Below are 27,641 nucleotides of genomic sequence, written 5' to 3'. Positions count from 1 at the left end.
CTTTTCCAGGGGCTTTCCAATTGTGAGTAGAATTAATTGCTTGGGTGACTTCATGTTGCAAAATTATCAATTCAGGCATTTGTGGTATCATCTTGTATGTATCTGTTTCTGCTTGTATCCACCGTGCATGCCTGTTATGTTGTACCGGATTTGACCATATGTTGTTCCAGAAGTGTTCCATGTCTTCTATGTTTGGTGGATTGTCTATTTTAATGTGTGTGTTATCTATTGTCTGGTAAAATTTCTTTTGGTTTGTGTTGAATGTTTGGTTTTGTTTCCTTCTATTTTCACTTTTTTTGTATCTTCTAAGTCGTTTGGCCAATGCTTGTAATTTCTGCTTCTTTTCATCTAATTGCTCTATCACTTCTTGTTGTGAGATTTTACCTAACCTTTTTCGTTTTTTGTCTGATATTTCATTTCTTATAAATTGTGTTAGCTGTCCGATGTCTTTTCTCAGTCTTTCTATTCTGATCTGTAGCCTGTGTTGCCATACTGGTTTTGTGGGTTTCTTCTGTGTGTTGGTTGGTTCTGATCTCTGCCTAGTGTGTATATTTAGTGTAGTGAGTGCTCCTATATAAACCAGTAGTTTTAACTCTTCCATAGTTGTGTTTTCCTTTATTTTGTTGTGTATGATTGTGTTGATAGTTTTTATTGTTGTTTCGACTTGTGGGTTATTTGGCGGTCTATGCAAGAATGGTCTAATGTCTGTATTTGTGTCTTTGTATTCTATGTTTGTCAGCTGAAATTTTTCTTCTATATCTAACATGTGTGTCACTTCGTGTTCTATTTGTGCTTGTTCTGGTGGCTGTCTTAAGATTTCGTTTTCCTCTGACTGTTTAATTGATGCGTGTTGTTCTTTGTTTGTTTGCTCTGGGACGTTTGAGTCCATTACTGTATTTTCTTCTTCTTCTGATTGCACGTTATTATTATTATTATTATTATTATTATTATTATTATTATTATTATTATATTACTATTATTACTACTATTATTACTGAATCCAATGTATCATTTACTCAGAATTACAGGCAGGAATAAACTAATATATGAATACAACACATTACTGCAGCAAGTTGCAAGTTTAGAAGTTTTCTACAATAGTTTGATGTCTTCCCAACACATAGTTCAATTTTCAATCAAACTGCTCAGCATATATAGAGGGAAAAATTTTGTTTCAACTATACACCACAGATCACGTAACAGTCACCTCCTGATCAAAGATAAGGTGAGGAGTGACACTTAACAACAACATTATTTTTATGTACATCAAATTCAACACACAGAATTACAATAGCAGTCCTAAAACACCTCACCAAGTTCCACTGCAGTTACCAACATAAAGCTTATTTTCAGTTTTATTAACTTAAACCTGTAGTATTTACTAGATACATTTTACATGTTTAAAAAGAAACTATCACATTTTTTCCCTCATTTACTACTTCTCTCCCTCCCCCTCACCCATAAATTAATACTGGTGGAGGAAAAACAATTAGTGCTTACACTATGTGATCGAAAGCATCCAGATGCCTGGCTAAAAATGACATGTTTGTGGCACCCTCCATCAGTAATGCTGGAATGCAATATGGTGCTGGCCCACCTTTAGCCTTGATGACCGCTTCCACTCTCAGGCATACATTCAATCAAGTGCTGGAAGGTTTCTTGGGGAATAGCAGCCCATTCTTCATGGAGAGGTTTCTATGTCAATCGGTGAGATCTGGCATGAAGTTGGCATTCCAAAACATCTCAAAGGTGTTCTATAGGATTCACATCAGGACTGTGTGGAGGCCAGTCCATTACAGGGACGTTATAATCATGCAACCATGCCGCCACAGGCCGTGCATTATGAACAGGTGCTCGATCGTGTTGAAAGATCAAATCACCATCCCCGAATTGCTCTTAAACAGTGAGAAGCAAGAAGGTGCTTGTAACATCAATGTAGGCCTGTGCTGTGATAGTGTCACAAAATCGCCACATTGTGTACCATGATTCGTCAGTCCACACAATGTTTTTCCACTGTTCAATCGTCTAATGTTTACGCACCTTACACCAAGCAAGGCGTCGTTTGGCATTTACCGGCATGATCTGTGGCTTACGAGCAGCCACTTGACCATGAAATCCAAGTTTTCTCACATCCCGCAAACTGTCATAGTACTTCCAGCGGATCCTGATGCAGTTTGGAATTCCTGTGTGATGGTCTGGATAGATTTCTGCGTATTACACATTATGACCCTCCTCAACTGTCGGCAGTCACTGTCAGTCAACAGAGGAGGTCAGCCTGTGTGCTTTTGTGCTGTACGTGTCCCTTCACATTCCCACTTCACTATCACATCAGAAACAGTAGACCTATGGTTGTTTAGGAGTGTGGAAATCTTGCGTACAGACATATGACCCAAGTAACACCCTATCACTGACCACATTCAGTCGGTGACTTCCGCAGAGTGCCCCATTCTGCTCTCTTTTGATAGGGTACAATATAAATTTATCTTATGCCCACAGGAGTGTCGGGTTCTCCTTGTCCTGAAAGAAAAATTTTATCTACCACAGGCTTGCTACACTTAATATACCTTCAGAACAGCACTGTTCTACCTTCATATTAACTTAAAAAGGCCATATCGTTAATCATTGCTAAATGCAAACACAATGCCCAAATCCAACAGCTTGCCAAAAATGGATAAAATTAACTGGAAAAAGTTAGGATTGGAAACATGTCCAGCAACTATGATGACCCAGATCCCAAACAGGACATCACTAGAAGATTTTTTTTAACTGGAATGCTGGAATGTCTGTGCTTTTAATAGACTAACTAATTTTTGTTTTTATGAAAATTTCTATTGGTAAACAAGGAATACCAGACTGACTGCAAATCCTCAACTGCTAAAACATTTTAAGTACAACAGAAATAACTCACATCAATCAATCAATCAATCAATCAATTCTCTCCATTGTATGATCAGTTCACTGCTTTACTATCAGTGTCATGAAGCCACCAACAGAAAACAACCACAGGATCTGAATAAATGATCCCTGCAGGCAATAACTCAGGAAACAGGAGATACAGCATGTAGTACTGTGTCAGAACATACTATCTGTTATGGTGGTGTGTGGTGTGTACACAAATACTGACTTCTTTTTTAGCAATGATGTCGTCCTATATCTTTAAAACTTTGGCAATTTGATTTATAGCCAAATGTCACAGACACCGTAATTTACCTAACATGCAAACCATTTTCAGTTAATTACACTTAAATTTTAATTGTAATGTAAATTGTTACCTTTTTAACTTATCAAGTGTGCATTGCATTTCTAGGATAAATTTTATTATGTAACATACATACAACCATATACAACTTTAATACTTCCGTGGCTGATGTGACATCCAAGTCCCACTAGCACACCTACAGTTTTGAGCTTTAGGACATTGTGTCCCACCTCTATCTGTTTCTACTCTCTAGGGAGACACCATCAAAACTTATCTAAGAGTACAATGGACAATAGGGTTGGATGTATAGAAAGCTGAGACTGATCAAGTGGAGTAGCCTGTGTTTATAGCAGGCACATTGCATCTGTCTCACGACAATCAAATAAAACTGCCATTATCCATTCCAAGAAAGTCTGAAGTAACCAGTCATTTGGAGACAGTGAGTGGAACTATGGCTGCTAGAAAATAAGAGTGCCGAGTGGAGAAAACTGACATATTCTTCGGTTTGATTACAGTAGATGGGTGACAGCAGAGGAGGCAGCCAGAAACATTCGTGCCGTGTACGGGGGTAATGCCACTGGACAGAGCACGGCAAGAAAATGGCCTTCTTGTTTTAAGGAGGATCATTTTGACATTAGTGACTCCACACATTCAGGAATACCCTAGAGTTTCGATGAAGATAGCTTAAATGCATTAATCCACAACGATCCGTGTCAGTATACTCGAGAACTGGTAAATGTAATGACCTGTGATCATTCCATCGTCATGTGACATTTGCACGCAATGGTGAATGTTCAAATACCAGGGGTACGGGTACCACAAGCTCTAAGCCAAAATCACAAAAATCTGTGTGCAGCCGTATGTGCACCTCTGCTTTCTTGTCATCAATCGACTCGTGAACAACACTGACCATTCCTGTCTTGTATCATTACTAGCAATACGAAATGGAGTCTTTATGGTAACACGACAAAAAATGAATGGAATGGTTAAGCCGAACAAAGCAGCAACTTCTCGTACAAAAGAACTGCGCACATCCGAGAAAGATAGTGTTATGCATCTGATGGGACGACGACTGTGTGATGTACTATGAACTGCTTCCCCGAGGTGTAGCCATCACTGCCGACATTTATTGGCGACAACAGAGATGTCTTGCACATGCAATCCAAGAACAGGAAGACTGCGTGAAGTGATTCTTCTCCATGCAAACACCCATCTGCATTCTGAGAGACTGACAAAAAATACTGTACACGAGTTGGGTAGGGAAGTCATTCCGTACCCATCTTATTCACCTGATCCTGCGCCCTCAGATCATCATCTTTTCTGCTCTCTATCAATCAACCATCAAGAATTTTCTTTCAGGATGAAAATTGCACTCCGAAATGACTAGTTCTTCACCTCAGGTGATTTCTACCGTCATGGAATGAAAAGTTACCCCAGTAGTGACAGACTGTTGTAAACAGTGAACGAGAAAGTATTACCGATGACTCGAGTCTCTGTTATGTGTATCTATTGTGTTTATTAAACTAATGGAAAACACTATGAACTTAATTCAACACATTGTTTTGATACGTTATTGCACTGCCCCTACTTTTTACACCACCTGTAATTACAACACACAAGCAATAAAGGACGAAGGGCACTACATTAGCAGTGTGTGGACAAGTTGAGATTTTGGATGCGACAGGAGGTATGCAGTTGAAATAACCACTGTGTCCAGGTGGCTTGGTGTTCAGAGCATCTGCATTGTAAGCAGGAGACCAGCTTTGAATCCTGATCCCACACAAATTTTCAACTTTCCCCACAGATTTCAATCAACACCCGCTTGCACCCAATGTCTGCAATTCCTGTGTGTCTTAAGACAAAAATGACTTCTCAGGAAACATCGCCCTAACGAAACACTGTCTGTGTGGGCGAGGGGGTTTGTGTGATCCAACGAAGTGGAGGGCTATACCGGCGGTAATTTAACTACCAGCAGGGCCTCCCAAGCTGGACAGGTCTCCATAGAGGATTCAAAGTCTCTCTCACAACGTCCCGTCTAGTGTCCTGTCCTGTCATGTCCTGTCCTATTCTATTCTATTCTATTCCATCCCATCGTATACACTCCCTTCCTGTCCTTTTCCTCCCTGTGATTGTGTGGCAGCAGGCACAGTCCCTAATGTGGACAGCAGAAGATCCTCGGAAACCAGGACCATGTTGATGCACATAGGCCTTACTGCGAAGGGATGGATAGAGTTCTGTAGTCGTGGTGAAGACAAGCTATCTAAGGGGTATGGCCCTGAAATAAAACCTTGGCAGGTGTCCAGGCCACAAAGTGGCAGCCCCACCAGGACACTCGGGGGCTGTGGGCTGATAACCCGCACCACCAAAAAACACGTATCACAGGAACTAAAAGGAGAAACAGCCAGATGGGTCTTAAGGATGCTGAGAGAGGCAGGGAGGCTAAGACAGGTTGAAAAAGAGAAGGAGAACTATTGACTAGATATATTGGGACTATGTGAAATAAGGTGGCCAGAATCTAGGGAATTCCAAACACAGAATGGTGGAGTCCTGCTGTAAAACCAGATGGAGCCACTGAGAAAAGAAAGCATTGGAATGGAATCCCCAGGGAACAAGGAAGACAGCAAGACCTAGGGACACATGGAAAAGGACAGTGGACGGGAAAGCAAACAGAGTTGTCAAGATCTGTGCAGAATTGAGGCAAATGGCCAAAGACAGAGACGGAGGTCGTGTTCTCCTGGATGCCCTATGCCCCCATAGGGGCCACAGGAAGTAAGTCAAGTTAAGACAAAATGCAATTGTTATAGCTCAAATCAGTTCAGAACATGTTGTATCATTAGGATATGGGAAATAAAGTAACTCTAAAAGCTTCAAAACAGTGAATTTTTTATCATATTGTGAGACATTATTTCCGATACAACTATTAAAAAAAGAAATCAGTCTTAGGAATGGTGAGTCCCGTTTCCAGGTTATTTTGGTATTCACTTGCATTCACTGCTGCAAACAGTGTACGCCCGTGCTCTGGGAGCAATGTTATCTTAAACACATATGGAATCATTCAGTTTAGTAGCCATTCACAAATAACCTGTGAAACTTAATTTTCTCGCCAAATCAAATCATGAAAATATGTTGTTTCTTTATTCAATGATTGAACTCACCCAGTTCAGGGAACTATAGTGCTTGAATTTCCAAGATTAAACATGTGAAACGAACACTGAGTTGCTTCGATTTCCTGAACTTGTTCAACTTTGAAGCTTCTCTTAACTTTTTTTCCACGTTTTCAAATCAAATATTGGTTTAAAAAATTCCATCTTGAACAAACCACTTTGGCTCTGGTACATGGATGATACATTTGTTTTCAACAATGACCAACTGCACTCTGGTATTCAAAACATGTGACATGACTTCACAGCACTGCGCGGAAGCACATAGAAACGGAATTTCGCTGCAATCAGTAGTGAGCCAGGGTATAGCTGACATTCAAAGAAGCTACAATCCCCTTTGAAAATGTCCTCCACAGATGGGGACGAAATGCTGAGCCCACAACACTATAGACATATCTGGCCCTGAAAGCTCACGTTTTACAATCAGACACCACTTAACTGAGGTGGCTAATGCTACCACTCTGGAGACGTGGAGCATCTCGTTTCATGACCCAATCTGGCACAAATTTTCAATAGTCAATACCTGTAGGCAGCAGAAGTCCTGACTTTTCTTAAAATTGCGCACTATATTTTTTGGTGTTGAACTATACTGTATTTTATTCCGCTTCTTTCAGAATACGTCTCCCCCGTAGCTCATTGGGCAGCACGTGTGGCTACTATGCGGAAGAACCAGGTTCAGTTCCTGGTACTGCCAGAGATTTTCCCCAAGTCAGAGGGCTGAAACAGGGGGTACCCATCCTTGTAATGCCAACTGAGGCAATAGCTGAGACAGAAATAGCAGCTCCAAGGTCAAGAGCTGTGCGTCTGCCCTACACTCCTCCAAACCCCACCCTAATGACGCCACTGCCAGAGGGTGACATGACTAGCTGACTATATTGCCCCATCTCACTTGGAATGCAGAACCTCCTTTTTTGCTTACATTCAGAATTTCAAATAGTGTATTACAGTCAACATCATGGAAGGGTTTCTCTAAATCTATGACTGCTATTAATTTACATTTCCCTTCCTTTAGTCCACCTTCTACGGTAAATAGTAGAATGAGTATTGCTCGTGTGTCTGCACATTACTCTGGAACTGACACCGACGATTCCCAAGATTAGCTTTTGTAACTTTTTTCTATTCTTCTGTAAATAATGTGTGTCACTATTTTCCACCATAAGAAATAAGAACAAGGCCACAGACAATGAAACAAAGGTGTTGAAAAGGAAAATCACTGCTGTTTAGAGGTAAACACAGTTAGAATCTTACAGATTACATCTAACCAACAAACAAAGTCAGTATGTAAAACGAAATACCTTAGTAACACCATCAGCAACATATACAGTTACACAATATTACACGCATGAAGCTGTAAGGTATGTGTTACTGTGCGCTCTCTCCCAAATCAATAATTCTTTAGGGGTAAAAAAAATATATTCACCAAATAACTAACTTTGCATTTTGATAATAAGCCTTACATTTGCCTCAAGTTTCTGAAATAGCAGCTCAAATATATTTCATTGAAGTCATTTGCATCACATCTGGAGATACAACCGACAACAAGGATATACATCATCCCAAAGTGGAGTCTGAAACATAAGGCATCAGCTACCAAAATTCGGGAACACAGAAAACTTGTTCATGAACTGCAAGTGAGTGCATTTTGCCTACCATGCATTTCATGTCTCATCGACTATGTAGCAAAAGCTTGGGATTGGAAGGAAATGGGTCACGACTTTTAAACAAAAATTTGACATTTGCTGTATACAATTTAGGGAAACGACAGAAAATCTAGATCTGAATGGCTGCACATGGATTTTAAACTGGCATCATTCAAATATATGTCCAGTGTCTTACCACTAATACACCTCACCAATACTCAGGTTTGTTGGCCATCACAGCAAGTATCAGTTTTATTAGTAAACTGAAATGTACGAACTGCTTTATTCATAATATTAATATGCAACCAAACTCCACAATGCACTAACATGAGGTATAACTATCTTGACATGGTGAAAAATTACCTACAAAGAAAAGTTTCTCTCTCTCTCTCTCTCTCTCTCTCTCTCTCTCTCTCTCTCTCTCTCTCTCTCTCTCTCTCTCTAAGGAGTGAATAGTCAATGTATAAGATTATTTCTGTCTTCTCTCATCACTGATTTAATGCTAGTTGTTGGTGGCCACCTAACTTGTTCTAACATATACTGATCTCTGGTCACTTTGTTCTAACAGTGCATTCTCCTAAAGCAAAGTTTCAGTTGCCAACTACACTAACCTGCAAGGGCTTTTATGCGTGATCTTTCAAACAGCCTCGAAGAGGAGTTCCCGCCGTCGTATTCATAGTCTTCTACTATTTCCTGTTGCAGGCTCGGATCCCACCGAACTATTGAGATGTCCGTCGTCATGGCGACGGCTCAAGTCGGGTTAAACCCTGCAAAGATAAAATGGAAATATTATTACAAACTACATTAAAAATTATACCAATGGGTGTTATATCACATCAATAGTGTAAAATCATAGCATTGTAATTATAGTATAAACTAATGCATTGTGTCAAAAAAATAATCTGCACTGATTCTTTATGCAAGTGAAGAAAATGATACAAATGTTGTTATATCTTAAGGTAATACCACTGGCACCTAAGCACGCTCTCACTGACTGACGGCGAAAGTGTATAACAAACGGCAATAACTATAGCAGTCTGCAACGGGCATTCTGGGGCAAGTCAAGGGGGGGGGGGGGGCAAGAGAGGCCCCCACGCCTCAACCTCTGGTGTATAATAAGTTATCTGGGGCGCTTAGTATTTCTTCTTCTGGCATAAGACTTCTCGAAACAGATCAACACTTTTTAACAAAAATGCCAATGTTTACGAGTCTTGCCTGACTTCCCTCTCCACCTGACCCCCATAAATTTCTGCAGAAGCCCACTGTGGTGACTATGTGGAAAAACGTCAGTATGTGGCTAAAATCTTGAGTTGTGTAACTGTGTTTCCCGTTTTGGTTTCCATAAGGAGGCGGGGGAGCGGCTATGGAACACGTTACTTTCGGAATAACCCCTCGTATTTTTCCAAGTTTCCTTCCATTTTCTACGATGTTTGTTGCGAGATTTTCTCTGTGCATTCAAATTGCTTCTCAGGCGTTACATGCTGCTGCAGCCTACACTAATTTCTTCTTCTTGTAGAGTGTACAGCTACGTTTCGTCGATAACTCAAGAACTGAACAGTGAAAACGCTCATCATTCACCTGGTACAGACGACTGTGCTGTCTCCCCCCCCCCCCCCCCCCCCCCCAAAAAAAAGCACTTGGTTGCTACGGAACATAAGCAGCCTACGAATACGTGCCTTCAATCTAATTGCTTCCACTATGATGAGAACGACAGCGGTCACATTTTTATGGAGAAAAAAATGCTATTTTCTTCCACTCAACAGTGACTTCTAAGCAACTACGGTTTAATCCTCTGGAACTTAAACACTGTGATCAATGTACATACTATTGCAAGCAATCCTGCTTGTGATATATGACTCTTACTACATCAGATGGCGGTGGAGGAGATTAGCAAGACATTTCCCGATATCGTCGTCGTATTAATAACTAATCGCGCATTATTTCGTAGGACCTTTTGCGGGGGATGCTTGGAGCGCTAGCTTGTGACCGTCTGATTGCACACTGGCTGTTGCCAAAAACGCCGCCGTCTGTCATTTTCAGGGCATGCATCTTATAACTTAAAAAACAATCGAACGTTTAACGGGTTAGTGCGTCCCAGGAGTAACAACCAGCCGGCCGCGGTGGTCTCGCGGTTCTAGGCGCGCAGTCCGGAACCGTGCGACTGCTACGGTCGCTGGTTCGAATCCTGCCTCGGGCATAGATGTGTGTGATGTCCGTAGGTTAGTTAGGTTTAAGTAGTTCTAAGTTCTAGGGGACTGATGACCACAGCAGTTGAGTCCCATAGTGCTCAGAGCCATTTGAACCATTTTTGAGTAACAACCAGTACGCGCAACACTGCACAGACCAATTGTGTGATTGGATTGAAGAGTTACTACATAACAGAACGCAGCATGTCATTCTCAATGGAGAGAAGTCTTCCGAAGTAAGAGTGATTTCAGGTGTGCCGCAGGGGAGTGTCGTAGGACCGTTGCTATTCACAATATACATAAATGACCTTGTGGATGACATCGGGAGTTCACTGAGGCTTTTTGCGGATGATGCTGTGGTATATCGAGAGGCTGTAACAATGGAAAATTGTACTGAAATGCAGGAGAATCTGCAACGAATTGACGCATGGTGCAGGGAATGGCATTGAATCTCAATGTAGACAAGTGTAATGTGCTGCGAATACATAGAAAGAAAGACCCCTTATCATTTAGCTACAATATAGCAGGTCAGCAACTGGAAGCAGTTAATTCCATAAATTATCTGGGAGTACGCATTAGGAGTGATTTAAAATGGAATTATCATATAAAGTTGATCGTCGGTAAAGCAGATGCCAGACAGATTCATTGGAAGAGTCCTAAGGAAATGCGATCCGAAAACAAAGGAAGTAGGTTACAGTACGCTTGTTCGCCCACTGCTTGAATACTGCTCACCAGTGTGGGATCCGTACCAGAAGGGTTGATAGAAGAGATAGAGATGATCCAGCGGAGAGCAGCGCGCTTCGTTACAGGATCATTCAGTAATCGCGAAAGCGGTACGGAGATGATAGATAAACTCCAGTGGAAGACTCTGCAGGAGAGACGCTCAGTAGCTCGGTACGGGCTTTTGTTGAAATTTCGAGAACATACCTTCACCGAGGAGTCAAGCAGTATATTGCTCCCTCCTACGTATATCTCGCGAAGAGACCATGAGGATAAAATCGGAGAGATTAGAGCCCACACAGAGGCATACCGACAATCCTTTCCACGAGCAATACGAGATTGGAATAGAAGGGAGAACCGATAGGGGTACTCAAGGCACCCTCCACCACACACCGTCAGGTGGCTTGCGGAGTATGGATGTAGATGTAGAATCAACACTATTTTCGCAATGCCTGCTTATTGTTACGGCTCGTTATATTGTCAGATACCTGAAACTGGCAACACGCACAGGCGATCCGCAGCAGCCGATTTTCACTGAACACAAAAGGGCCCGCCTAAAAGTTTGCGATTAATACAAATCGCCATATTTCGCCAAATGGTTCTTGATCCTAAAATTCACAACCTACTATTTCTTGCCATCCGTAGAATATTCGTCGTTTCCGGTTTAGGACATCATGTACGTGGGATCACCGTCAAAGATTGAATGCTTTCTTTTTTTATTTCTCTGGTTGCTGCAGCAATACAGTAAACGTAATCAGAAAAGCATCAGTAGTTTTCAAGAATTAATATTACGTACAAAACGAAATGAAGCAATTACGGCACCTTTTTTTGAATGTTTCAACTATCTACATACCAAAACGTACCTGCTCTATTAATCAGCCTCCAGTAATTATGCAGCTACTTTAAATCACTAATTTTTTCAAGATGAAACACTATAGTTCTTGGTTATAAGATATAATCATCGGCTAACCTTAGCTCTTAAGATTCTTACGTTATTGAACAAAAATTCTTTTTGCAGCCTATCTTCTTTGAGCAGAAACGACGGAGTCTTTCACATCGGTCTTGTTTTTGGCAGTTCCCTCTGGCGTGCGTAAGCGCCAAAGACAGTCTTTTTCCACTGCATAACCTATTAGCGTCGCAACACGTACACCGCATTCAATGGCGTAGCCTACGGGCGAATGGTGTGTGGACAGTGAGCAGGTCACGGGGCTGTGACGCGGCTGCTGCCGTCTTTTGTTAACCCACGGCGTCTGCCAGGGCCTGGTACAATGGCGTTCTCCGCTGACGTAAGGGCAGCCATTGTTCCGTGAATTAGTTAACAGCCCTGCTGGCTCATACAGTCTTAAAAGCGGCGGCCCCCTAGCCTTTATGGGAAACCGCCGTTTTAAACCGAACCGTGTTAAGTTCTGTAGTCCACAAAAACACCCACTTGCCGATAACGGACTGGGATTTTATGCAATCTAGTAGTTGCAATCTTTCCTGAAATAAATACTGGACTGTATGTCAGACGGCGTAATAAAAACTTCATCTGAGACAATTTTAGATTTAAAACTGAAGTCCGGCGGTGCGTAATAATATGGTCAGAGAATAGTGAACTAATTTGGAATTACATGGAATTACATTACCATTAAAAGAGAAGACTCATTCCTTGGTGTCACACATTTGCCTTGGAAGATATGCTGCGGATGTGTGGAATGTGGCTCCACTCAGTGCGGCCCACTATATAAATGCAAAGAGCTCCTGACTGGAAAACAGTTTGTGCAGCCTACCCCAACACAAGTAATGCTAAGAGAAGTGCAGTAACTTTCTGATCATTCATTAATTCACTACCAAGTGACTACAACACAATTACACGACTGTACAATACGTTATCAACAATAGACAGCAGCAAGGTGCCAAATTTACCAAATCATCCCTTTTCACCAACACTACATGTTACTGAGATCATCACACAATCACCTAGGAACTATTTTACATAATAGCTCACTTAACGGCAAGTAAGTACTCAATAAACTGAAAATAAATCCACTATATGAAGATGAGTGCAGTGAAATTATTTCGTCTACTCAAGTAAGAGAATTCAACAGAAAATGCTGGTGAGTTACAGGATGACAATTATTGAACTTTAAGAAAAAACCTAAATTAGTTACAAACTACGGCGTGCACATACACTACTGGCCATTAAAATTGCTACACCACGAAGATGACGTGCTACAGACGCGAAATTTAACCGACAGGAAGAAGATGCTGTGATATGCAAATGATTAGCTTTTCAGAGCATTCACACAAGGTTGGCGCCGCTGGCGACACCTAAAACGTGCTGACATGAGGAAAGTTTCCAACCGATTTCTCATACACAAACAGCAGTTGACCGGTGTTGCCCTGTGAAACGTTGTTGTCATGCCTCGTGTAAGGAGGAGAAATGCGTACCATCACGTTTCCGACTTTGATAGAGGTCGAATTGTAGCCTATCGCGATTGCGATTGATCATACCGCGACGTTGCTGCTCGCGTTGGTCGCGATCCAATGACTGTTAGCAGAATATGGAATCCGTGGTTTCAGGAGGGCAATACGGAACGCCGTGCTGGATCCCAACGGCCTCGTATCACTAGCAGTCGAGATGACAGGCATTTTATCCGCACGGCTGTAATGGATCGTGCAGCCACGTCTGGATCCCCGAGTCCACAGATATGGACGTTTGCAAGACGACAACCACCTGCACGAACAGTTCGCAGACGTTTGCAGCAGCATGGACTATCAGCTCGGACACCATGGCTGCGGTTACCCTTGACGCTGCAACACAGAGAGGAGTGCCTGCGATGGTGTACTCAACGACAAACGTGGGTGCACGAATGCCAAAACGTCATTTTTTCGGATGAATCCAGGTTCTGTTCACAGCATCATGATTGTCGCATCCGTGTTTGGCGACATCGCGGTGAACGCACATTGGAAGCGTGTATTCGTCATCGCCATACTGGCGTATCACCCGGCGTGATGGTATTGGGTGCCATTGGTTTCACGTCTCAGTCACCTCTTGTTCACATTGACGGCACTTTGAACAGTGGACGTTACATTTCAGATGTGTTACGACCCGTGGATCTACCCTTCATTCGATCCCTACATTTCAGCAGGATAATGCACGACCGCATGTTGCAGGTTCTATACGGGCCTTTCTGGATACAGAAAATGTTCTACTGCTGCCCTGGCCAGCACATTCTCCAGATCTCTCATCAATTGAAAACATCTGGTCAATGGAGGCCGAGCAACTGGCTCGTCACAATACGCCAGTCACTACTCTTGATGAACTGTGGTACCGTGTTGAAGCTGCATGGGCAGCTGTACCTGTACACGCCATCCAAGCTCAATGGCCAGGCGTACCAAGGCCGTTATTACGGCCAGGGGCGGTTGTTCTGGGTACTGATTTCTCAGGATATATGCACCCAAACTGCGTGAAAATGTAATCACATGTCAGTTCTAGTATAACATATTTGTCCAATGAATACCCGTTTATCATCTGCATTTCTTCTTGGTGTAGCAATTTTAATGGCCACTAGTGTATTCAACATGCAAACGTCACTACAGATATTCGGAATTAGGTTATGACATCACTGGCAATGATGTGGCGCAGACGAATAGCGAAATTCTGCATGACCCACTGAAGTGTCTGAACATCGATGCTGTCGATAACTTCCTGAATGGCTGGCTTCAGCTCAGCAATGGTTTTAGAGTTATTGTTGTAGACCTTGTCTTTAATATGGCCCCACAAACAGGAGTCGCACGTGTTCAAATCCGGAGAGTATGGCGGCCAATCGAGGCCCATGCCAGTGGCCTCTGGGTATCCCAGAACCAGAATTCGGTTCCCAAAGTGCTCCTCCAGAACATCAAACACATTCCTGCTTCGATGGGGTAGGGCTCCGCATTGTATGAACCACATCGCGTCGAAATGAGGGTCACTTTGGATAATGTGGAAGTAATCATCCTCCAAAACCCTCACGTACCGTTCGGCAGTCATCGTGCCATTGAGGAACAACGCACAGATTATTCTGTGACTGGACATTGCACACCATACAGTCAAGCGTTGAGGGCGAAGAGACTTCTCGATCGCGAAATGCGGATTCTCATCCGAAGGAAAGTAGGCTTAGTAGTAAACCAAACCATATTACGTATACTAACTCCCATCATGCACCACGGTCAACCGTGCAATTTGAACGTCCTAACGCAAACAGCTCACAAGTCATGACGATTTTATTTCATGTAACTCAGTAACTGTCATCCTGTCTGCGAATCTTTAAAGTGAAAATCGAGCTATGTTAGTGGTGGGGGAAGCTGCCTTTCCCGGCAGAACACTACAACTGCCGCACAGGGTGAATAAGCAATGCAGAGATTTACGTAGATTCTGCCCATGTGTGTTTGGTTGGTGTTAACTCACGTCTGTATTCCATGTAGCGTTAACGCATTTTGTGGAAAATAAGCACCTCCTGGGCATGTCTGGCCACTGTGTCGCAAGTGATTCGTAAGGCGCGCTTCCGACAGTCCGGGACATAATTTATCCCTTAACACGACTCTATTGCACTAACAATTAGGCGTGGTACGCAAACATTTAATGTTTCTTTTAACGATAAACATTAATTATATACTGGTATCTGTTGAGAGGCCAGACAAACGTGTGGTTCCTGAAGAGGGGCAGCAGCCTTTTCAGTAGTTGCAAGGGCAACAGTCTGGATGATTGACTGATCTGGCCTTGTAACAATAACCAATACGGCCTTGCTGTGCTGGTACTGCGGACGGCTGAAAGCAAGGGGAAACTACAGCCGTAATTTTTCCCGAGGGCATGCAGCTTTACTGTATGATTACATCATGATGGCGTCCTCTTGGGTACAATATTCCGGAGGTAAAATAGTCCCCCATTCGGATCTCCGGGCGGGGACTACTCAAGAGGATGTCGTTATCAGGAGAAAGAAAACTGGCGTTCTACGGATCGGAGCGTGGAATGTCAGATCCCTTAATCGGGCAGGTAGGTTAGAAAATTTAAAAAGGGAAATGGATAGGTTGAAGTTAGATATAGTGGGAATTAGTGAAGTTCGGTGGCAGGAGGAACAAGACTTCTGGTCAGGTGACTACAGGGTTATAAACACAAAATCAAATAGGGGTAATGCAGGAGTAGGTTTAATAATGAATAGGAAAATAGGAATGCGGGTAAGCTACTACAAACAGCATAGTGAACGCATTATTGTGGCCAAGATAGATACGAAGCCCACACCTACTACAGTAGTACAAGTTTATATGCCAACTAGCTCTGCAGATGACGAAGAAATTGAAGAAATGTATGATGAAATAAAAGAAATTATTCAGATTGTGAAGGGAGACGAAAATTTAATAGTCATGGGTGACTGGAATTCGAGTGTAGGAAAAGGGAGAGAAGGAAACATAGTAGGTGAATATGGATTGGGGGACAGAAATGAAAGAGGAAGCCGCCTGGTAGAATTTTGCACAGAGCACAACATAATCATAACTAACACTTGGTTTAAGAATCATGAAAGAAGGTTGTATACATGGAAGAACCCTGGAGATACTAAAAGGTATCAGATAGATTATATAATGGTAAGACAGAGATTTAGGAACCAGGTTTTAAATTGTAAGACATTTCCAGGGGCAGATGTGGACTCTGACCACAATCTGTTGGTTATGACCTGTAGATTAAAACTGAAGAAACTGCAAAAAGGTGGGAATTTAAGGAGATGGGACCTGGATAAACTAAAAGAATCAGAGGTTGTACAGAGATTCAGGGAGAGCATAAGGGAGCAATTGACAGGAATGGGGGAAATAAATACAGTGGAAGGAGAATGGGTAGCTTTGAGGGATGAAGTAGTGAAGGCAGCAGAGGATCAAGTAGGTAAAAAGACGAGGGCTAGTAGAAATCCTTGGGTAACAGAAGAAATACTGAATTTAATTGATGAAAGGAGAAAATATAAAAATGCAGTAAGTGAAACAGGCAAAAAGGAATACAAATGTCTCAAAAATGAGATCGACAGGAAGTGCAAAATGGCTAAGCAGGGATGGCTAGAGGACAAATGTAAGGATGTAGAGGCCTATCTCACCAGAGGTAAGATAGATACCGCCTACAGGAAAATTAAAGAGACATTTGGAGATAAGAGAACGACTTGTATGAATATCAAGAGCTCAGATGGAAACCCAGTTCTAAGCAAAGAAGGGAAAGCAGAAAGGTGGAAGGAGTATATAGAGGGTCTATACAAGGCCGATGTACTTGAGGACAATATTATGGAAATGGAAGAGGATGTAGATGAAGATGAAATGGGAGATACGATACTGCGTGAAGAGTTTGACAGAGCACTGAAAGACCTGAGTCGAAACAAGGCCCCCGGAGTAGACAATATTCCATTGGAACTTCTGACGGCCGTGGGAGAGCCAGTCCTGACAAAACTCTACCATCTGGTGAGCAAGATGTATGAAACAGGCGAAATACCCTCAGACTTCAAGAAGAATATAATAATTCCAATCCCAAAGAAAGCAGGTGTTGACAGATGTGAAAATTACCGAACTATCAGCTTAATAAGTCACAGCTGCAAAATACTAACACGAATTCTTTACAGACGAATGGAAAAACTAGTAGAAGCCAACCTCGGGGAAGATCAGTTTGGATTCCGTAGAGACACTGGAACACGTGAGGCAATACTGACCTTACGACTTATCTTAGAAGAAAGATTAAGGAAAGGCAAACCTACGTTTCTAGCATTTGTAGACTTAGAGAAAGCTTTTGACAATGTTGACTGGAATACTCTCTTTCAAATTCTAAAGGTGGCAGGGGTAAAATACAGGGAGCGAAAGGCTATTTACAATTTGTACAGAAACCAGATGGCAGTTATAAGAGTCGAGGGACATGAAAGGGAAGCAGTGGTTGGGAAGGGAGTAAGACAGGGTTGTAGCCTCTCCCCGATGTTGTTCAATCTGTATATTGAGCAAGCAGTAAAGGAAACAAAAGAAAAATTCGGAGTAGGTATTAAAATTCATGGAGAAGAAATAAAAACTTTGAGGTTCGCCGATGACATTGTAATTCTGTCAGAGACAGCAAAGGACTTGGAAGAGCAGTTGAATGGAATGGACAGTGTCTTGAAAGGAGGATATAAGATGAACATCAACAAAAGCAAAACAAGGATAATGGAATGTAGTCTAATTAAGTCGGGTGATGCTGAGGGAATTAGATTAGGAAATGAGGCACTTAAAGTAGTAAAGGAGTTTTGCTATTTGGGGAGCAAAATAACTGATGATGGTCGAAGTAGAGAGGATATAAAATGTAGGCTGGCAATGGCAAGGAAAGCGTTTCTGAAGAAGAGAAATTTGTTAACATCCAGTATTGATTTAAGTGTCAGGAAGTCATTTCTGAAAGTATTCGTATGGAGTGTAGCCATGTATGGAAGTGAAACATGGACGATAAATAGTTTGGACAAGAAGAGAATAGAAGCTTTCGAAATGTGGTGCTACAGAAGAATGCTGAAGATTAGATGGGTAGATCACATAACTAATGAGGAAGTATTGAATAGGATTGGGGAGAAGAGAAGTTTGTGGCACAACTTGACCAGAAGAAGGGATCGGCTGGTAGGACATGTTCTGAGGCATCAAGGGATCACCAATTTAGTATTGGAGGGCAGCGTGGAGGGTAAAAATCGTAGAGGGAGACCAAGAGATGAATACACTAAGCAGATTCAGAAGGATGTAGGTTGCAGTAGGTACTGGGAGATGAAAAAGCTTGCACAGGATAGAGTAGCATGGAGAGCTGCATCAAACCAGTCTCAGGACTGAAGATCACAACAACAACAATATAATATTTTTATTAACTGCGATTTTTCAAACCCCTGGTCACGGAAACTATTATTCTTTGTTTCACTCCCTTTTCCAGATAAAACGTAAGTATAAGAACAGAATAAATTCGAACTGTAAATCAGACACCAGTTCCAACCGAAGTGCGGATTCTACTTAGTGTTCTTCCTACGTAACTAACGTATGAGCGTTACATCTGTTACGGTTCATTGTTTACGATTTTAAATACTTGATTTTTTAAAGTAATGTGGGCCACGTTTTTGCTTTAATGTTCTAATTGCTGTACGTGACTTCGAGCGTCATTCCATGTTATTTCAATTCTTACTTTTAGACATATCGTTTCAAAAACATTTGACAGTTTTTCCTAATTTTTTCCCTCAAATATATCTGATTTTTATTCTGCTGAAATAATTTAGCTGATAAACATTTATGTTCATATTTACACACAGCGTGGGTTTTTTATTGGTCCAGGTATTGTAAAACGTAAATACCTTTCTACTTTCAGATATTTTGTTTCCGGGAGAACACTTTAAGGAAAATGCCAGGCCCTCGTCCAACATTTGCAACGTGTCTTCAAAACACAGCACAACGGTACTTTTTGTCGCTAATATCTCTCACAAATTAAAAAAGATTATCTGTTTCTATATTTTCGATATTCATGCAGTAGAACTTCACCATCAGGCATTACGTTTTATTACTACTTCACTCTATTCGCAACCCATTTTTGCAAACAGTTTACACTCACTGATTGTACCTCCAAATTATTTCAGGAGGTATTACGTCATAAGGAGTGATAAGGGTGAGAAAGGAGCTTTTACTTAAAACGGAGCTCCAATTAGCCCTACTATACTGACCTTTGTTTAGCGACTTGCAACCAACTTTAAACACGCATCTTTATACCTAGGGGCTAGACTCTTTCAACAATCCTAGACGCTGGTGGGGTACTTGCTCAAGGCAGACCCCTCACTGTGTTGACGACTGCTCAAGGCGCGACTGTAGCAATGACGATGGTCTACCGTCTCACAGAGCATCCACATCCACTACATTCCCCATCACACTCGCGCCTACTATCAGAAAGCTATGCCACATTATGCTTTCTAGCCTTGATGGTGAATAGGTGTATTATGCGTCTAGCTCGATAAACTAAAATTTAGTACACTTGTCAAAAAAACTAACGATTGCGATTGAGATCTGTGGCTGTGGACTAAATTACTTTAAAAAATATATAACTAGCCACGTTTTGTACAGCTGTGTTTACGCCAAAACTACATAAAAAGCAAGTGGTTACTCTACTATTTAAAGTAATTTAAGCAAGACGAATGTCAGGGTGTACATTAATACTTAGAAGTTCCTTCCCCCACCGCAACCCCTCCGTCTTTGCCACCCCCCTTAAAAAAAGTTATATGCCTAAAAGGCAATATTTGCTTGTATTCATAATTCCGATCTTAGTAACATTATTAATGTTAGTAACCATATAAACTTTATTCGGCGTACAAAGGTAAGCTAACGCTGTATTTCTGGTTTTAAAATTATTTTCGATATTTTGTTCCAGAACAGAGGGATTTCTCATGAAAGGCCTCTGAAGCAGAGGGTCCAGCTCGCGACCTGCAGGCTCAAAGCAGGAAGTGAGCATCTGTCACACGATCGGCAAAAAAAATTCCATGAGATTCAGTTTATGTAAAGTTACGATAAATTGAAAATTTCAATCTGAAACTCCCGCCACATGCTGGTCCATCCCTAACCCTCTCTCTATATATACACAAGGATACTCTGCAAATCACATTTAAGTGCCTGGCAAAGGGTTCATCGAACCACCTTCAGTTCTCTATTATTCCAGTTTCGTATATCGCGCGGAAAGAACGAACACCTATGTCGTTCCGTACGAACTCTGATATTCCTTATTTTATCAGAGGCATCGTTTCTCCCTATGTACGTCGGCGTCAACAAAATATTTTCGTATTCCGAGGAGAAATTTGGTGATTGGTATTTCGTGAGAAGATTCCTCCGCAACGAAAAACGCCTTGGTTTTAATGATGTCCATCCCATACACTGTATCATTTCAATGACACACACACACTCCCCTATTTTGCGATAATACAAAATGTGCTGCCCTTCTTTCAACTTTTTCGATGTACTCAGTCAGTCCTATCTGGTAAGGATCCCACACCGTGCAGCAGTATTTTAAAGGAGGACGGACAAGCGTAGTGTAGGCAGTCTCCTTAGTAGATCTGTTACATTTCGTAAGTGTCCTGCCAATAAAACGCTGTCTTTGGTTAGCTTCCCCACAACATTTTCAATTTATGTTATTCGTAATTGTAATTCCTAGGAATTTACTTGAATTTACGGCTTTTACATTAGACTGATTTATCGTGTAACCGAGGCTTAACGAATTCCTTTTAGCACTCATGTGCATGACCTCACATTTTTCGTTATTTAGGGTCAACTGCTAATTTTCGCACCATACAGACATCTTTTGTAAATAGTTTTGCAATTTGTTTTGTTCTTCTGATGACTTTATTGGTCGGTAAACGACAGTGTCATCTGCAAACAACCTAAGACGGTTGCTGAGATTGTTTCTTAAATCGTTTATATAGATAAGGAACAGCGAAGGGCCTATAACACGACCTTGGGTAAGCCCAGAAATTACTAATGTTTTACTCGATGACTTTCCATCAATTACTGCGAACTGTGACCTCTCTCACAGGAAATCACAAATCCAGTAACAAAACCTATACGATATTCCGGAAGCACGCAATTTCACTACGAGCCGCTTGTGTGGTACAGCGTCAAAAGCCTCCCGGAAATTCAGAAATACGGAATGAATTTGAAATCCCTTGTCAATAGCACTCAACACTTTGTGCGCGGTCTAAGGCGCTGCAGTCATGGACTGTGCGGCTGGTCCCGGCGGAGGTTCGAGTCCTCCCTCGGGCATGTGTGTGTGTGTGTGTGTGTGTGTGTGTGTGTGTGTGTGTGTGTGTGTGTGTGTCCTTAGGACAATTTAGGTTATTTAGGTTAAGTAGTGTGTATGCTTAGGAACTAATGACCTTAGCAGTTAAATCCCATAAGATTTAACACGCATTTGAATTTTTTTTGTGGGAGAGAAGAGCTAGTTGTGTTTCACAAGAACGATGTTTTCTAAATTCGTGTTTACTGTGTGTCAGTAGACCGTTTTCTTCGAGGTAATTTATAGCGTTCGAACACAATTTATGTTCTAAAATCCTGCTGCATATCGACGTTAATGATACAGGCCCGTAATTTAGTGGATTACTACTACTACCTTCAGAGATCAGCGGGTATTGTTAGGTAAGTATGCGCCCCAAAAGTACTCATCGTCTTCTGATGTAGACCAGGTAACCTAAAGGGTTTGACACTCCTACTCTGAAGCGTTCCACTGCAGTATTTTACTCTTGTTCCTCGGACTCGAAAACTAGCTCCTTTGCTAGCTATCAAATAAATATAATTTGAAACAATTTTCATTTTTGGGGCAAACAATCCATTTGCAGAGTGTTGCACGAAGCCACGGTACTGGAATAAACTGGCGGTTCTATATTAGCAGTGTTGGGCTCCTGGACTAGGTTAAGGAACGCTGTTCGAGTACAGGAAGCCCTGCGACGGCAGCGACGTGGGCGGCCGTGTGGATCGTTATAGACGGCACAGGCAGCTGGGCTGAGGTCAGGCTGGCCTGGAGTGCAGTGGATAAGCCAACGCCCTTCACCCAGACGGCAGCCGGCGCCCGCAGCGCTAGAGAGCGCCCGACAACCGGGGTATCGGCGATGGTGCACGACCTAGTATCGGATAACGACGGGCAAGGAAACAGACCCCCAACTAAAGTACCAAGTCTGGAAACAGGCACCTCAAATACAAGATTTTCTGCAACCCAATAACTAGGACGAACTACTGTGATCGAGCTAGTCGTTCCGCATATTTATTAGCTTGTTATTTTCCTCGTGGTTGTAATTTTCAGCAACTGCAATATACATTTTTCAATTACTTTTGAATGCATTATGGGAACAGCAGTGATCAATGTCTTGTAAATAATTACTATTAAAAACAGTCTTGATCACGATTTATTTTATAAGGTGACCGGTTTCGACCACTACTGTGGTCATCTTCAGACCATTGAGTGGGAACCCCTTTCTGTTGTGATTCTCCAACAGAAAGGGGTTCCCACTCAATGGTCTGAAGATGACCACAGTAGTGGTCGAAACCGGTCACCTTATAAAATAAATCGTGATCAAGACTGTTTTTAATAGTAATTATATACATTTTTCAGAATAAAATTCAGTCATCAGTTGCCAATCTACAAGGTTGTTCTAAATGATGGACCCATGTTCAAAACCTCGTGTTTATTCAAGTACAAACCCAAAATGAACAAGCTGTATACCAATGAAAAGAGGAAGTTTCAAAGTTTTCTTTTTCATAATGTTTCAATTCTGAAGGTGGCAGGGGTAAAAGACAGGGCGTGAAAAGCTATTTACAATTTGTACAGAAACCAGATGGCAGTTAGAGTCGAGGGACATGAAAGGGAAGCAGTGGTTGGGAAGGGAGTGAGACAGGATTGTAGCCTCTCCCCGATGTTATTCAATCTTTATATTGTGCAAGCAGTGAAGGAAACAGAAGAAAAATTCGGAGTAGGTATTAAAATCCATGGAGAAATAAAAAAATTTGAGGTTGCCGATGACATTGTAATACTGTCAGAGAGAGCAAAGGACTTGGAAGAGCAGTTGAACGGAATAGACAGTGTCTTGAAAGGAGGGTATAAGATTAACATCAACAAAGGCAAAACGAGGATAATGGAATGTAGTCGAATTAAGTCTGCTGATGCTGATGGAATTATATTAGGAAATGAGACACTTAAAGTAGTAAAGGAGTTTTGATATTTGGGGAACAAAATAACTGATGATGGTCAAAGAGGGAGGATATAAAATGTAGACTGGCAATGGCAAGGAAGGAAAACGTTTTGAAGAAGAGAAATTTGTTAACATCGAGTATAGATTTAAATGTCAGGAAGTCGTTTCTGAAAGTATTTGTATGGAGTGTAGCCATGTATGGAAGTGAAACATGGACGATAACTAGTTTGGACAAGAAGCGAATAGAAGCTTTCGAAATGTGGTGCTACAGAAGAATGCTGAAGATTAGATGGGTAGATCACATAACTAATGAGGAGGTATTGAACAGAATAGGGGAGAAGTTTGTGGCACAACTCGACTAGAAGACGGGCTCGGTTGGTAGGACATGTTCTGAGGCACCAAGGGATCACCAACTTAGTGTTGGAGGGCAGTGTGGAGGGTAAAAATCGTAGAGGGAGACCAAGAGATGAATACACTAAGCAGATTCAGAAGGATGTAGGTTGCAGAAGGTACTGGGAGATGATGAAGCTTGCACAGGATAGAGTAGCAAGGAGGGTTGCATCAAACCAGTCTCAGGACTGAAGACCACAACAACAACAACAACAACAACAACGTTTTGCATCAATTTAATAATTTGTAATTAGTTTTTAATAATTAATTAATAATGAGAAATGTTATAAATGTTCAATGTGGCCACCGTTGGCTGCACGGCAAACATCGGCGTGGTAGCCAAATTCGTTCCACACACGCGGAAGCGTATCTGATGTTACTGACAAGGGGACGCCACGACGTATAGAACGCGGATTTCCTTCAAACTTCGTACGCTCTTAGTAGTCTATTAGGAGCGTTATTGAGAAAATCGGAAGATAAGTTCGGTCGTCAAATATATACCCGTGCATTGCCAGTTTTACAATGAAGCGGCGGCACGCCAGTTTGCCAACTGTGCGATGTTTATTTCTAGAGGCAAGTTAAAAATTTCACTAAGCGTCCTCAAAATTGTCCTTATTTAATCGAAAGAGAAGGAGAAATTGCTTCTCGTGAAGCCGCTATTAAAATACACTCGAGACTGCATGCCCAGTTGTCAGCGCCGATATTTAAGGAAATGCTGCGATATGCATGGTTTGCTTCCAAATTATCGGCTGAAAGAGAGGTTTTTGAAAATGTTAACGAGGTTTGTTTTTCCATGGAAAACCTCAAAAGACCTTGCGTATGCGGAATCATAGCATTTATTCAATACAGCTGGTGCCGTTTAACAAAATGTTTTCCATGTTTCTATGGAAAATACAATCCTGCAACTTTTACTCGTAATGTCGAAAGCGACGATTAGTTGTACATCTTTGGAAAGACGTCTGTGCAGGTCAAAATTTGCACCTAAAATGTAGTTAAAGGCCCCCTCCAGGTATAAGGGATTTCTCAAATCACGGACAAGCATACATTTTCAGTATCACTTTTGCGTTTGGTCGTTTTCTAATCGATAGTTATGAATATTATATTATTTGTAATAAAAATTTGTAGACTGCCAAATAACATTGTAAATTTAATAAAAGTTCATCCGATTACACGTATTTTTCCCAGTATATCGATTGTAATATAAATAGTAAAGATTATGACAGTGTTGAAAAAAGAAAAAACTGACGAACGGGACTCGATCCAGCGATTACGAGGCTTGAACGCTGACCACTTTTTTATCTCATTTTTTTCTATATTGTTCGTTGACTTTGTTCTTGGCGGACGTCCGATGACACTTGTTCAGGTTGTTCGTTGATCAGTTCACTCAGTTTTTTACTACATAGGGTAGCTAAACCCTCTGACCGAACACGCTGAGCTACCGTGCCGGCTCTACGGGGCTGCCGCCGCTTCACGGTAAAAATGGCAAGGCACAGGTATATATTGGACGACCGAATTTGTCTTGCGATTTTCTGAATAATGCTTGGGAAGTACGCGCTACTGCTCACACATTTTGTTGTCCTAATGGAGTACTACGAGTGTACGAAGTTTGAAGTAAATCCGCGTTCCAAACGTCGTGGCCTTCCCTTGTAAGTGCACGGTAGCAGTGATCCGGTCAGACTGGGTGGTCTTCACGTAACCCCGTAAGAAATAGTCGCTGGGTGTAAGGAGATCTCGGTGGCCGGAAGTGCACAGCCTGCGACCGATCCAGCGCTAAGGAAAGGAGTCACTCAAGAAGCCTCCTACATCACGGTGTCAATGGGGCAGAGCTCCATCCTGTTGGGAAATGAAGTCCTGGGAATCTTCCATAGCTTAAGGGAACAGCCATTATTCCAACATGTCCAGGTGGCGATTCCCGTTACAGTTCTTTCCGCAAAGAAAAGTGGAGCACAAACCTTTGTACGGGATACGGCACAGAACACGTTGGTCTTCGGAGTCTCTTTCGTGTTGCGATGGTGAATGCGGATTTTCCAAACCCCAATTGCGAACATTGTGTGTTTACTTTTCCACTAAGGTGGAACGTCGCTTCGTCGCTAAAAATTACACGCTGTAGAAATTCGTCATCCTCCGTCTTTGCTAACACCTAACCACAAAATGTGAGACGCTTCTGTATGTCATTGGGGTTGAGAGCCTGTACAAGTTGCAATTGACACGAAGTCTCAGAACTCTCCATACAGTTGGTTGGTGTATTCCAAGTTCTCGGCTGGCTCTACTGGTAGACTTACTGGGACTGCGCACAAAACTTTCTCGAATCCTCTGACACAAACGGTCGGCCTGTGCTTTTTCCTTTGCACACACACTCCCAGTGTGTTTAAATTGCTTGAACCAACGGCTAATGCTTTTGCGAGTTGGTGGCTGAATACCGAATTTGGTACGAAATGCCCGCTGCACTGAAATTTGCGACTCACTTTTCGCGACCTCGAGAACGCAGGAAACCTTGTGTTCCACAGTCGCCATCTCAGTCACAACTTACAGTGAAACGGAATGACGGCCATACTGCCGCGCGAACTCTACCGGCCGCTTCTGAAACCATCACCGTCCGCCCGCAAAAAACTTTCAAATTTCCTCTTTTCATTGGTATAAAGCTTGTTCATTTTGGCTTTGTACTTTAATACATACGAATTTATGAAAATGGGTCCATCATTTAGAATAACCCTTACGCCTTACCGATTTCGACAAATCAATCTGTCATCTTCAGAAGCCTGCAAAATTAAGGATATCACAAATCTTTAGATCTTAGCTATACATTTATCCTAAGTGTAGGAAATATACTGCAGAAACGTGTTACACCAATACTAAGTTTCCGTTGCATACTTCTTATGTTCAAATGTGCGAGAATTCCTAAGGGACCAAACAGCTGAGGTCATCGGTCCCTAGTCTTAAACACTACTTAAACTAACTTATGCTAAGAACACATACACCCATGCCCGCGGGAGAACTGTAACCTCCGGCGGGAAGGGTCGCGTAGTCCGTGACATGGCGCCTCAAACCGCGCGGCCACTCCGCCTGGCATACTTCTTATACTTCACATAAACGTATAGCCAAGATCTAAAGATTTACTCCAACGTGACAAATTATGGAGTACCACCTAATATCGTCTCGGCGTAGCATGAACAACAACAACAACAACAACAACAACAACTCGTTGGAAGTCCCCCTGCAGTTATATAGACCCATGCTACCTCGATAGCCGTTCATAATAGCGGAAGCCTTGGCACTACTGGACGTTGTCCACGAACTGACCTCTCGATTATATCCCAGAAATATCCGATGGCTGGCCAATTCATTCGTTCGAATTGTCGAAAATGTTCTACCAACCAATCACGCATTGTCACCCATAAAAATTCCATCGTTGTTTGGAAACTTGAAGTCCATGAATGGCTCGAAATGGTATCCAAGTATCCGAACACAACAACCATTTCCAGGCACTGATCGGTTCAGTCTGACCAGAGGACTCAGTCCATTCCATGTAATCACAGCCCACATCATTATCGAGCCACCACCAGCTTGCCCAGTGCCTTGTTGATAATTTGGATCCATGGCTTTGTAGGATCTGCGCGACACACTAACCCTACCATCACCTTTTACCAACTAAAATCTGA

General features: G+C 42.1%; 1 protein-coding gene across 5 annotated transcripts in view; it reads right to left on the bottom strand.

Annotated features, from left to right (window-relative positions):
- The window catches only part of LOC126425232 (spectrin beta chain), a 535,456-nt gene that overhangs the window by 171,086 nt on the left and 336,729 nt on the right, over positions 1-27,641 (bottom strand). For all 5 annotated transcript variants that reach the window (XM_050088190.1, XM_050088188.1, XM_050088189.1 and 2 more), the window contains exon 3: positions 8,612-8,767. In XM_050088190.1, coding sequence (XP_049944147.1) covers positions 8,612-8,741 — 130 coding nt within the window. In that variant the 5' untranslated portion in view covers positions 8,742-8,767. The remainder of the gene's footprint in view (positions 1-8,611; positions 8,768-27,641) is intronic.

The sequence above is a fragment of the Schistocerca serialis genome, chromosome 10, assembly GCF_023864345.2.
Source record: "Schistocerca serialis cubense isolate TAMUIC-IGC-003099 chromosome 10, iqSchSeri2.2, whole genome shotgun sequence".
NCBI lineage: Eukaryota > Metazoa > Arthropoda > Insecta > Orthoptera > Acrididae > Schistocerca > Schistocerca serialis.
This window is presented reverse-complemented; position numbering and strand designations above follow the sequence as displayed.